General features: G+C 56.4%; 2 protein-coding genes across 8 annotated transcripts in view; one reads left to right on the top strand and one right to left on the bottom strand.

Moving 5' to 3' along the window:
• Positions 1–206: 206 nt before the first annotated feature.
• On the bottom strand, positions 207–8,776 carry FKRP (fukutin related protein). Of its 5 annotated transcripts, none has more exons than XM_082606474.1 (3): positions 8,758–8,776; positions 7,129–7,190; positions 207–2,994 (listed from the first exon to the last, which is right to left on the bottom strand). In XM_082606474.1, exon 3 carries the CDS (start codon positions 2,952–2,954, stop codon positions 1,467–1,469), a length of 1,488 nt encoding a protein of 495 aa, XP_082462600.1. In that variant the 5' UTR covers positions 2,955–2,994; positions 7,129–7,190; positions 8,758–8,776; the 3' UTR covers positions 207–1,466. The 5 variants fall into 5 exon arrangements, with proteins under 5 accessions (XP_082462600.1, XP_082462602.1, XP_082462601.1 ...); XM_082606476.1 differs by lacking the exon at positions 8,758–8,776 and adding an exon at positions 8,002–8,060 and having other exon boundaries at positions 207–3,020; XM_082606475.1 differs by lacking the exon at positions 8,758–8,776 and adding an exon at positions 8,002–8,060.
• The window catches only part of STRN4 (striatin 4), a 25,944-nt gene continuing 21,242 nt past the window's right edge, over positions 8,401–13,102 (top strand). For all 3 annotated transcript variants that reach the window (XM_082606472.1, XM_082606473.1, XM_082606471.1), the window contains exon 1: positions 8,401–8,699. In XM_082606472.1, the coding sequence (XP_082462598.1) occupies positions 8,418–8,699 (282 nt within the window). In that variant the 5' untranslated portion in view covers positions 8,401–8,417. The remainder of the gene's footprint in view (positions 8,700–13,102) is intronic.

The raw sequence follows: 13,102 nt of genomic DNA, 5'->3' as shown, positions 1-13,102 counted from the left end.
GAGCCACACCCAGCCCTGACTCCCGAACCCTTTACCACCCAAGTGCCTCACAGCACTCCTGTGGGGCGAGGGTCACCATTAGCCCTGTTTCCCAGGTACGAAGCCAAGGTGAAGGGAGTCAGAGTCACTGGTGGCCCAAGTTCACAGTGGGAATTGGATTTGAAGCACTTGGATTTGAACCCAGGCCTCTCCCACTTCAGAGCCTGTGGTCTCAAAGCCAGGTGCATACACCCAAGGGGTGTGCAGGACAAGTCACTGGGATGAGGCTGGTAATCAAAACCCTCTCTATTTATTTTTAATTTTAAAATGGAATAATTTAAGCCTTATTACTAATATACAGAATGCTAGTAGTACCTGAATATAACTTATAAATAAATATACCTATTGGAGGTACGTGCCCAAACAGTATTTCCTCTTAGGGGCACGATCACGAGAGGAAGGCTGCTGTCGCGTTACCTGCTAAGCTGTGTGGCTTCCCAAAGCCCCTCTCGGGTACTATCACCAGAGAGGGGCATAGCAGGCAACGGCAATGCAGGCTACAGACGGACAGCCAGGGTTCAAGTCCCCTCTCTGACACTTCCCAAGCTGTCTGACTTTGGACAAGTGGCTTTACCATTCTGGCCTGTTTCCTCATCTGTGAAATCAAAATAACAGCAGCTCTCACCTCAGAGGGTCAAGGTGAGGGATAAGTCAGTTATCCCTAAGTCAGTGAAATACTGAGAACGATGCCTGATACACAGTAAGTGCTCAGAAAATGTGAGCTATGACTATTGTTTACCCCGCCTTGCGAGTGGCTAATAGGTGCAGAGAGCTAAAATAATGAGGTAACAGTTAAATGGAGGGGGCCGGGATCCAGAACCCGGTTCTGAACCACAGCCGCACCTCAGAGCCTGTTTGCTTCTCTGCAAGATGGGGTTAAGAGCAGCATGCACCTCACAGCGCTCTCCCAGGAGGGAAGGAGGTCGTTTTCTGAAAGAAGGGGATTTAGTCATCCTGTCCCTCCAGGCACAGGAGGCTAGAGGGAAGACCAAAGGCTCAAGAGACGTGAAAGCCGTGGAACAGAGGTCCCGGGCTTACATTCGCCTTGGCCCCAAGGTAGGACAAGGGCGCCCTCTAGTGGCGGAAGCAACCCCAAAGGCCAAGTGTCCTGGGGCTCTTTGTGTGCTAGACCCTGAGGGCACACACTGCATCCCGGAGGAAACCGAGGCGCAGAGAAATTGGGACACAGCAGTCTGGCCCCAGAACCTACACTCTTTCTCCCTCTCTTTCCAAAACTCTGCCCCAGCCCTGGAGCCCCGGTTCTGGGAATTTGGGGCAGGGCACACCTTTGATGTCCCAGGCTGTGCTGGGCCCAGCAGGGTGGCTTGGCATCCCTGGCCCGCCCGCCAAACGCCAGCAGCACCAAGACAAAGGACAATGCCCTGTGCCTGAACGTGCTCCTGACTCCAAGATCAGGTGCTGGAGCTTCAGCTGCTTCCTGCCAAACTCAGGAGTGCGGGGTTGGGGTATTCGGGGTTCTCGATGACCCCGGGGCCGAACTTGAGCTCCAGGAAGCGGCGGTAGTTGTTAGGTGCCTGCGCCACGAAGCCGGCGAAGGGCAGGGGCACGAGAGGCTGCAGGAAGTGTTCGGGGAACTCGACATCCTGCCGGTGGTCCAGCCACGTGTCCTTGGTCATGACCCCGTTTCGAGGGTAGAAGGGCCACAGGTCCACGTGCAGGTGGTTGCTCTCGCTGTACTGCACGCGGAAGAAGTCGCCCTCCACAGCCTTCTCCCACACGAAGCCGCGCTCATCCACCACCGAGCCCGCCTCGGCACCCCGCAGCTGCTCGCAGTTGCCCACGTCCTCCAGGTAGATGCCCAGGTCCACGTCGTAGTCCCACGGGATAATGTCCCCGTGGCGGGCCGCCCCCAGCAGCGAGCCGCCCTCCAGCCAGTAGCGCACGCCGGCCGCCTCCAGCACGCCCACCACGTAGCGGGCCGTCTCGCGCAGCGCACGCAGGCAGCACGGGGGTGTCCAGCGCTCCTCGTACAGGTAGGCCGGCGTGTCGCCCACCACTGTCCCGAAGCAGCGCGGGGTCTCCTTGTTGCATCCGAACCACTCGAGCCGCCCGCCCTCCCAGCTCACCAGGCGGATGCCCAGTGCCCGCAGCAGCGCCGCCCGCCGTGCCCGCCCCTCGCGCTCCGCCTTCCAGCGCGCGTGGGCCGTGGTCAGCGGGGGCTGGCGCGCCCTGGCGAAGGGCAGGTCCAGCAGCTGCACCGTCCAGCCGCGGAGGGCGGTCTGCAGGAAGAGGCCGGTGCCCACGGGCCGGGCCAGGGGCGCCGAGAGGTTGAAGAGGTCGCGGGCGCGCAGGAGAACCACAGCGTCCCCGTCCAGGGCGTCACAGCGGGGTGCGGAGGGTGCCGGGCCGTAGCGCGCCGTCCACTCCCGCAGGCTGACGTTCAGGGCCAGGCACCGGGCAGGGTTGGCCGAAGCAACGGGAGCGGCCACCAGGCGCGCGCCTCCCGCTCGCAGCACCTCGGCCATGCGCTTCAGCTGGCCCGGTGCCTCGGCCCTCGCCCCGTCGGGCACCAGGGCCACGTACTCGGTGGCCACGTAGGTCTCGGGGCGCGAGGCTGCAGCGGGCCGGTCCAGGGCGGGCTGGAGCAGCGCCAGGCGAACGCTGGGGATGCGGGGCAGGGCGAGAGGCGGGTAGGGGAGCGTGTCGGCTGCCACCACCACCGGCTGGGCTGGGTCCTGCTGCAGGAAGGAGTCCACCAGCTCTGGCACCGCGTTGTCAAAGGCCTCGAACTCCCGCACCAAGATGGTGACCCGGGGGCCGGAGGCAGACCCACGGCGGGAGCCCCTGGCCGGGGAGTACCTGGGCTGGTGCTGCAGCCACGAGACATAGAACAGGACCAAGAGGTTGAGGGTGATGGCGGCTGCCAGAGCAGCCTGGCAGCGGGTGAGCCGCATGGGGCTGAAGTCAGGCCCTTAGCTGGGCTTCCCGGGTATCCTGGGGAGCGGGGATGAAAGGGGAGACTGGAGCTGGTTGTCAGAAACCCCCCCAACCCATCCTCAGCCTTGTCTTCCTCTCCCAGCCTTTTCCTTATTTGGTTTCACTTCCGACATTTCCTCCTCCAGGAAGCCCTCCCTGATCCCAGGCTGGGTCATGCAACCCCCTCTGGGCTCCTTCAGACCTGTGGGTTCCCCGACTCTAGCCTACCACTCTAATTCAATAGTGAGTAGGGCCCAGTCTGTGTGAGGGCAGGTCCGGAGCCTGTCTTGGTTACTGTTGGGTACCTAAGGCTACTCAGCACAGAGCCAGGTACACATCAGATGCTCAGGAAGTTTTTAACCAATGAATCACCTTCCCTTCTTCCTTGTTCAGTCCCACCCTTTTATTCATTGCCAACTTCTCATTCAGATTCGGGTTCAGTTATAAATGCCCAGACCCCATTCATTCCCTGCTCTCACCCCTGATCTCTTCTTCCCTCCCCCCACCCCACACCCTGGCCCTGGGGTCAGAGCCTTGGCCACCAAGCCCCTCCCCTGCTGCCTCCTTCTCACTTCCTCAAATCCTCTGCCATCTGGCCATTTCTTTCCTGATGGTCAGCCAGATGTTTTTAGTTTTTGCAAGGAAAGCTAGAAATGTTTTCTTAAATCATAGAATTATTCCAGTTTGTAATGTTGGCCACTAATTAATTTTTTTTTAATGGAATGGGTCAAACTCATAGAAACAGGAAGTAGATGGTGGTTGCCAGGGGCTGTGAGGAGGCAGAAACGGGGAGTTGTTGTTTAATGGGTATAGAGTTCCAGTTTTGCAAGATGAAAAAGTTCTGGAGATTGTTTGCACAATAATATGAATATAGTTAACACTACTGAACTATACACTTGAAAACTGTTAAGATGACAAATTTTGTTATGTGTATTTTATCACAATTAAAAAATCTTTTTTTTTTTTTTTTGAAGTAGAGTGGGCTGCATCCAAAGAGGCTGTGCTCCCTCCATAGGGCACCTCCACCTCTATTCATGGGCCACATTCCTAAGCAACCCCCAGGTGGCGCTGTCTCTATGTCCCCATCACAACTTGAAGACTTGGCTGGTCTCCAGCACAGAAGGAATAATTAACTCTCTCTTCTGAGCAGATACTAAAGTTTCCCCATGAAGGATCTTCATAGGTTCTGCCCCTCCCGGAGAGGAGGACGTCAGAGACCCCGCTAATCTTCCTACCTCCTAAATACTTCTGACCCACCCCCTCCCCATTCCCACAGCTCTCCCTTCAACCCCGGTTCACCCAGATCCCCACCCAGCCTCCCATGGTCTCCTAAGTCCCCTCCTCGTGGCAGCCAGAGGGGTCTGCATAAAGCACAAATCTGACCTCTCCCTCTCTCGCTCAGAATCTGCCATGGCTCCCTAGTGCCCTGGGGAGAAAGTCTAAGTTTCTTACAAAGTCCCACCAGGCCTCGTATGACCCGGCCCTTGCCTGCCACCATTCCAGCCCCATCTCCTGCCATGCATCCTCGAACTCTGTGCCTAAGCCATCTTGGACTTTTCTTCAAACAGATCTTATTTCTAAACCTTTGTGTATCCTGTTCCTCCTGCCTAGAAGAGTCTCCTCTCGAACACCCCTTCTCCCTGTGCCTGTTTTCTCCTGGAGAACTCACTTATGCTCAGGCTTTAGCTCAGATGGCCCCTCCTCCAGGAAGCCCTCCCTGAACCACAGGCTGAGTCAGAAGTCCCCTCTGGGCTCCCGGAACCCCTGGGCTGCCTGTTCTGGTTTGGCACTGTCTGGGGATGGCTCTGTGTGCCCCACTAGACTGTGAGCCCCAGGAGGGTAGAGCCAGGACCGTCTCAATCACCACTGTGTTCCTCCCACATGACTGGGCACTGAAAATGCACTTGGTGAAAAGATGATGACTGGGGGCAGGGGTTTTGTGTGTCTGTAAAGCCCACTCAGGTCCCCAGGGCCAAATTCTGCACTGTGGCCATGCACCTGGGGCCCTGCCCTGGTCTCCCTGTCTCCTCTCTCTCTCTCTCCCTCCAGAAACGCCCTCTTATCCCTCTTCACCCATCCCAGGCCTGCTTGCCCTTCTCTGACCCAACTCAGATGGCACTTAAGAGTCTGAGTTGCACTTTCAGAGCGACTTGTTATTCTTCAGAACCTTGGAACTGCCTTCTGGACCTTCGATCAATCCCTCCTTCCTTCCATCCTTCCAGGTTGTGGAACTCCTACAACATACCATGCACTGTCCTAGGCCCTGGGGAAACAGCCGTGGACACATAACACACAGGGACAGACAATACCACTGAGCTTGGGCAACTCACATTACTTGGGTGGTGGGGGAGGAACCGTTGGGACCACAGAATCTTCAGGGTCTTAAAAATCTTAGAATTTTAGCGCTCAGGTACACAGAAACAGAGAAGAGACCTTTAGATGGTTTCAGAATCTTCTAACAATTCTAAAGAGACCTTCCTCCTGCTTCGGCCTGGTCTCCTATGGTCTGTGCCCCACTCAGAGCCCAGAAGGATCCTGTTCAATCTTCAGTTAGATTCTGTCCTGCGTCTGCTCAAGGCTTCTGTGGCTCGAGACTCACTCAAAGGAAAAGCCAAAGTCTTCGCTGAGACCCACAAGGCTCCACGTGATCCCCCACCCTCTCCCACTTGCCTGCTCAGCTGCAGCCACGTGGGCCACCAAACACCATTCTCCAAATACACCCAGGAGACCCCAGCTGTGGCACTGGCTGTCCCCTCTGCCTGGATGCTCTCCCCCAGGTAGCAGCTGCATGCCTTCTCCCCTGGCTTTCAGGTCTTTGCTCAAATGTCACCTGTAGAGTGATCCCTTCCTTTGGCCACCCTACTTAAAAATGCCTCTCCCTATCACCCACATACTTCCTATGTCCCATCCCTGGGCTATTTTCCTCCCCTAGTAGTTCTCATGTAGATTTTACTTATCTTGTCTCTTGTTTTGTCTGTTTTGTTCCCTGCTGTACACCCAGAACACGGCTCAGTACCTGGCACACAGCAGGTGCTCAATAAATTTGTGTGGAACGAATGACTGACTCCTGTTATTCAGATGGGGAACCTGCGGCACAGAGAGAGGAAGGCCAGAGGGAGCAGAACCCAGGTCTCCGCCCCCGGAACCTGGTTCTCACCACACGCTATCTGGCTGACTCTGGGCCAGGAGGTGCCCAAAAGGACAGAGGACAGAAGCCAGTTTCTCAGAGACCAGCAGGTATGACAGCCAGATGAGGAGGTGAGGGAACCAGAGTAGAGAGAGAGAGGAATCATCTAGTACCCTGACAAGGTCAGTCTTGGCTTCCCCAACTGTAAGGACTCAAAACTCCTTCACTGGGGCAAAGTGGATGAAACGGTGAATTTGAAGGATCATAATAATATCAACAATTCTAGCTGATCTTGATGTGCCAGTTCCTGTTCTAAGCATTTTACCGATCTTAACTTGTTTAATCTTCACATTATGATCACATTTAAAGATGAGGAAACTGAGGCCCAGACAGGTGAAGTCACTTGCCCAAGGTCACACAGCTGGGAAGTGGTGGACCTGGGATTTGACCGGGAAGCTGGCTCCAGTGTTGTGATTTCAGCCAATAAACTCTGCTGTCTCTTTTGGGTCCACAAAGACAGTCCAACTTTCAACCCATCTTCAGTGAGATAACCCCTTTCCCTTGCCCTCACTTGACAGGTGCTTTCAAAGCTGAATATGGCCCATTAATTAATTAATTCAACTCATTAACTCAACAAACATATATTTATTGAGTGCCCTCTGTGTTCTGGGGACACGGGGTGAACCAGGCAGTGGTTGGGCAGGCCCTCCAGAGGTAGGAAGACAGACAAAATCCCTGCAAACAACTTACAGATAGAGCAGGAAACCAGCAGGGAGCATGAGAGAGATAAGGTGGTCAGGGGAGGAGAGGACAGTTAAGCTGAGACTTTGTCTCTCCATTGCCCACAAAACAAGGTAAGTGGATCCACATTCACTTCAGGCTAGACTTCACCTGGCCTGAGCCTCAGTTGCTGCATCTGTAGAATGGGAATGTGATGGATAGAGAAAATGAGTGATGTGTGGAAAAACCTTTGGGGACAAGGGCAGTTCCCACGTGAGTGCAGGTGACACTGAGGGGCTTCTTACCTCCTAGGTTGCAGGCTGAGGGAGCTCCAGGGGGGCGGTTCCAGCCCAGCTCAGCTGCACTGCTGAGGGAAGGAGAAACCAGAAAACCCCAAATCAGCCAATTTCACACAACAGAGCACAATTTCATTTTACCTACAAAAGTGGCAACGAGAAGGTCAAGGAATCATTTCTCTTGAAATCTCATAAGCTCAGGGACCACCTGAAGCATCTGTGAAGGGAAGGAGTGAAGGGAAGGATGTCATAGCAACCTATAACCATCCCTTCTTTCATAAATGTGTCCAGAAAGGTAAGGCTAGAAGTGACAGGTGTTACCATGACAACCCCTTTCCTAGACACACTCCATCCTGAGAGACAATCCTAAAATGTCCTGTACCTTGGTGGGCCTGGTCCCTAGGGTCACTGGAAGGGGGACTGCCCCCATTACCATAGTAACCAGGACTTGGCTTTGCTTGTTTCTTACCTCCCTGGGGATGGTCCAGGCCTTGTAACCATAGCAACTACTCCTCAGCAGAGCATCTCGTCTAAATAAAAACACCTGGTTGGTTTGGTCCACAGACCTCCCACTGATGGGAAAGGGGGAGATGGATGGTTACCATGGTAATGCCAACTGGGTGGCTGGGCGGAGGGGTTGGGAAAGAGATGTTTCCCTCAGCAGTGTCCTTGGGGCTGGGGTCCTTTCTACCTGAGTGCTAGGTGAGGTTGCCATAGTAACCAATGAGGGTAGGGGTATAAGGACCACCAGGGCTTGGGTTACCTTAGCAACCTCTTCCTGGTGCAGGGCCAGGACAGGTTTGGAGCTCCATAACCACAAAGGTGGAGGGGAGGGGAGGCTAAGGGTGTTCCCGACTGGGAAGTGTTACCATGACAACCGACCTGGGCCAGGAATCTGGATGGGGCCATTGCTGAAACCACCGTTGGTGGTCGCTCTGTCTCTGAAAGAGTGACAGTGATTGTCGAGGAGAATGGTGTTTGGGTCTGGAGAGGACTAGAGTCTTTCTTTGGGGTGAAGCGTGAGGAGGGGGGCAGAAAGCGGCCCCTCCTTAAGTCCCGCGCTTCCCAAAGGCAACCCTCGCGCCGGGCCTGGGTCGCGTTTGCCCTCCTTCGGGCGCGCGCCCCTTCCCGCCCCCCACGCGCGCGCCTTCGGGGTCGACCCGAGTGGGCGAGGCGCGCATCCGACTTCGTTCCCGTCACCGGCCCCCCCGGCCCCCACCAAGCGCGCGCGCGACTGTCGGCGCGGCCGCGCAGGCGCGCGAGGCACAGCGGGCGCGCGGGCCGGCCCCGGGGCCTCCATGATGGAGGAGCGAGCGGCCGCCGCGGTCGCCGCCGCCGCCTCCTCCTGCCGCCTGCTGGGCTCCGGCGCGGGCCCCGGCCCGACGGGGGCGGCCCCAGTTTCTACCCCCGCCCCCGGGCCCGGCCCGGCTGCTAAGGGAGGCGGCGGTGGAGGGAGCCCCGGCCCCACGGCGGGGCCGGAGCCCCTGAGCCTGCCCGGGATCCTACACTTTATCCAGCACGAGTGGGCGCGCTTCGAAGCGGAGAAGGCCCGCTGGGAGGCCGAGCGCGCCGAGTTGCAAGTGAGTACCGCCCCGGGACCCCCGACCCCCCGCCCGGCCCGGCCCGGCCCGGCCTCACCCGCCGCCGCCGCCGCCGCCGCCGCCATCTTGGAGCAATGGCCGCCGGGACGGCCGGGGGGGCGGGTAGGGGACCGCGACCGGCCCCGAGACGGAGTGAGGGGCCGTCCGACGGGGGTCCTAAGGGCACCCGGGCAGCTGGAGGCGGGAGGGGGGCCCAGGGCCGGGACCGCGGCCGCCGAGAGAAGGGGCGCAGGGGAGCAGAACCGGCTGGAAGTGGGAGTGGGAGTGAACGGACCGGCAGAAGGATTCCTGAGAGAGTGGCCTCGGGGCCCCGAGGGGACCCCAAGAGAACTCAGCAAAGGGTGATGAGAGGGGATGGAGGAGTCTTGTATGCGAGTGAGCAAAAAGCTCCAAGGGTGCCGAGGGACTCCCACTCCGTCCCCGGCCAGGTGCGCGTTGGAGGTGGAGCCCGCTGGGCCCCGGGTGGGAGAGAGGGGGCGTCGGGGAAACTTGGGATCCGTTGGGGACGAGAGCGGGTCGGGGCGGGTAACCCGGGTGAGTCGGAAGAGGAAGTCAGGGAGCTCGGGACGGATGTGTTTTGGAGCGTTTGGACAGGAGGGACTGAAAGACGGCTGTGTCGAGGACTCGGGGGATGAGAGCAAGGTGTCGGGGGGTCCCCGATGAAGATGTGTGCCCTCCCCTCCGAGGAGGAAACGTTGGGGAGCCCTGGCAGGCGTGGCTTGGGAGGGCAGGGGAGGGGGTCCCTGGGTCGGAAGCACGGACGGGGCCAGGACGTGCCTCAAGAATCTGTGTTGGAAGAGCCTGAGAGCCGAAACTCTTTCGGGGTGTGGAGGAGTGGGGACTCCCGCCCTGAGATGGGAAGTGTGTAGGAAGTCGGATGGAGAACCCCGAACTGGAGTGGGGGAGGGTCAAACATGTCCAGCGGTGGAGATGGGAGGCGGGATGGAGAATGTGAGGAGGAATCCGGGGGACCTCAGGGATGGCAGGGGGAGCATTTTGTAGAGCAGGAAGGCAGCCAGAGGAAGCATCTCAGAAGGATCCTGGGGGGAGGTGTTTGTGGAATTTTCTGGGAAAGGACCCTATGGTTTGTGGAGTAGCTTGGGGGAGGGATGTGCCCTCGGATGATGATTGGAAGAGGCTGAGGCTGGACTGGGTTTTGTGACCTTGAGAAGTGTGGGTCGATTGGCAGAGTGTCCTGAGGAGCCTGGGTATCAGAGTTGTGAGGATTTGAAGGGTCCCTGGGCTGGGGTGTTATTAGCAGAAGTCAGTACCTGCTTCTAGCAGCTCGTCTTTCCCCTTCTGATTTGCTGTTTCCTATCTAGTTGAGGTGGGGACCCAAGTAAATACCGGATTAGAATTTTGTCCTTAGGATGAATAAAGAGAGCATCCCGCAATTCTCCCACCCCAATAGGGATCTTAGCTGTGTGGTGGCTGAGGCTTGGAGTTGGGGTGGGAGAGAAATCCTTATGTAAGTACCCCTTGCTTTGGTGTCCCATGGTGTCCCATCTCTACTTACAGAACTCTTTCCCAGGGTACATCTTATGAGATCTTCTCAGTGCCCCATTATGGAGGCAGGGCCAGTGGCATTGCCCTCACTTACCAATCATGATAGCAGCTGCTGTTTGTTGAGCACATATTATGTGCCAGGCGCTGTATTAGGCACTTCAGATACATGGTATCATTTAATCCTTGCAACATTCTGGGAGGGCAAGTGATATTATTCCCTCCTCCACCACCACCCCCCTTTTTAAAAAAATAATCAGAAGAAGAAATGGAGGCTTTGACAAGATCAGTGATTTATCTAGGGTCACAGCCTGTGGGTGGCAGGGGTGGTCTGTGGGCTTTCAAGCCCATGTATTATTACCTCTCTGATGCCCAGGACAGATGAGAAGCCTGTTCCAAGGAAACCCAGTGGCCTCCCCAGGGTCATCCAGCACTCGTAACAGACCAGCGTACCCTACAGCACTCACCACCCCGCTTCCTCATCTTTGAGACAAACGAGAGAAAACGTGTCTGTTCCCGCATTTAGTGGTCCTTCTTGGCGTTTGAGAGGAAGTTGTAGATAGCACCCAGTTAGGCTTTCCTTTGTCTAGGCTCCAGCATCTCTTACTTTGTACTTTTATTTTCTTTCTTTCTTTCTTTTTTTTTTTTTGCGGTACGCGGGCCTCTCACTGTTGTAGCCTCTCCCGTTGCGGAGCACAGGCCCTGGACGCGCAGGCTCAGCGGCTATGGCTCGCGGGCCTAGCCGCTCTGCGACGTATGGGATCTTCCCGGACCAGGGCACGAACCCGTGTCCCCTGCATTGACAGGCGGACTCTTAGCCACCGCGCCACCAGGGAAGCCCTGTACTTTTATTTTCTTTTGTTCTGTTACATAAGTAAAAATGCAAAGATCTCAGAAGCGTCTGCGTTTATAGATGTGTACACACGCGTGCGCGCGCGTGCGCGAGTGGAAAGGGAAAGCCCCCCCCACTGTTATTGCTATGAAAGTAATTCACTCTGTGTGTAATACATGAGATCATACTACATGTATCATTCAGTGACTTTTTTTCCCCACATACTCATGTGTCTTTGTGTTCCTTTCACATCAGCAGAGACAGGTCTTATTATTATCGAAAACTCCATTCCACTGGTGTCTGTACCGTAGCTCATTTAGTTTGAGCCCTCTTGCTGAACTTTTAGGTTGTTTCCCGTTTCTGCCCGTCGGAAATGGCTGCAGTGAATGTCCCTGTGTTCCCCTGTGAGTATACAGCAGAATAGATGGGTGGAATGGTAGAATAGATGTGTTTATAAAGGGGTGATTAGTTGTGCCAAGTCGCCCCACGTTCACAGTCCCAGCAGCAGCACCCCTTTTGATACACTTCTACTCGAGCCCTTATCACTTAGGGACGTGTGACTTCTCCTGTGAGATCCTTTAAGGCCTGGACTGCGTCAGATTTTTCTGATAAACTCTGAATACCTTTTCTCCAAGTAGCTGCGTGCAGCTGCTCCTGGCACAGGACCCACATGCAGTCAGCGTGTGGGGAGCAGCAGAAAAGGCAGCCTCTCGTGAGGTCCTGCCAGGAGGCGCCCGAAGATGGGAGCAGGGAGGTGGCATCGATGTGGTTGATAATAAGCAGGACTTTGCCAGGTAGGGGGATTCCCAGAAGGAGGTGACGTGGTTTCTGCCCTTCAGAAACTTCCAGGCTAATAGAGAAGGCTGGTTTGTGCAGGAGGTTACAGAGAACTGTACACACTGACGCAGTTGAGTCTTTGATTGCGTGGCTCTGCCCACGATCTCTGGTACTTCTGCAAAGGGGAGCGAGCTCTTTGAGGGCGAGAGGGACCTTGGGGGCGGGGCCTGAACTGGACACATGTAGGAGCAGCTGGTGGAGAAGGTATGGAGCTGGCCCATCTCCACTGCCAGCCTCACAAGGGGCTCTGGGGGATCCATGGGGACTCAACCCTGCCAGGAGCCCCCCAGACCCTGGGGAGGACGAGTGGAGTGCAGGAGATGCAGGGCCAGATGGGACTGAGCCGGGACGGGGAGCGGGCTGGGACAGAAAGGTTGGGGTACAGAGAATCATCAGCGGCCCCTGGGAGGGCTGAAATGCTCAGGCCCCTCTGGAAGCTTTTTCCATGCCGCCTGGGTGGAAAGGGAACAGCCGGAGGAGAGGCGGCGGCCCTGTCTCAGAGTGGCAGTGGGTGGATGTGGTGGGTAGAAAACTTCCAGATCCCAGCCTTACCTGCCAACAGATCAGGCAGCCGTGGCTGCTGGTGTTTGTGGGGTAGGAGGGACTAGCCACCAGCACTTCCCCTCTCCGTGGTATTCCACCAACTTGGGACACTTCAGCCACATGTTTCTGGTTCTCTTTTTTCCCTTCTTTGCCAGAGGAACTGGGAAGAGGCCCACAGAGCAAAGTGAGATTATTTTTGACCACGGCGCATGGCATGCAGGATCTTAGTTCCCCGATGGATCAGGGATCAAACCCGTGTCCCATGCGGTGGAAGCGCAGAGTCCTAAGCACTGGACTGCCAGGGAAGTCCCCCTGAGTGAGATTCTTGCATCATCATTAGGAGAAGGGAAATCAGGGCTTGCTATGGGGCAAAGGGGGTGCGGGAGGCTGAGCAAGTGTGAGGTCTGAGCGTGATTCTGGACCCTGCTTTCTGCCCCTTGACTCCACTTTCTTCCCCCATAGGTGAGGGTCACCTCCTTATTACCTTAAATCCACTCATTGCCCGCCTGCCTGATCCTAGTCTGGGCCCCCGTCATTTCTCCCTGGGATTCTTGGGATTGCTTCCTTCTGTGACTGGTCTCTCGGCCTTTAGCTTTGCCCTCCCCTCACCCCCTGCAGCTATCATTTCTCCACATTATAGCTTGCGGAATTACCTTTGTAAGATGCA

This window comes from Mesoplodon mirus (assembly GCF_964341445.2).
Source record: "Mesoplodon mirus genome assembly, chromosome: 19".
Classification (NCBI taxonomy): domain Eukaryota; kingdom Metazoa; phylum Chordata; class Mammalia; order Artiodactyla; family Ziphiidae; genus Mesoplodon; species Mesoplodon mirus.
This window is presented reverse-complemented; position numbering and strand designations above follow the sequence as displayed.

Coding starts and splice junctions, on each gene's coding strand:
- FKRP (XM_082606474.1), bottom strand. CDS start 2,954: ATGCGGCTCACCCGCTGCCAGGCTGCTCTGGCAGCCGCCATCACCCTC.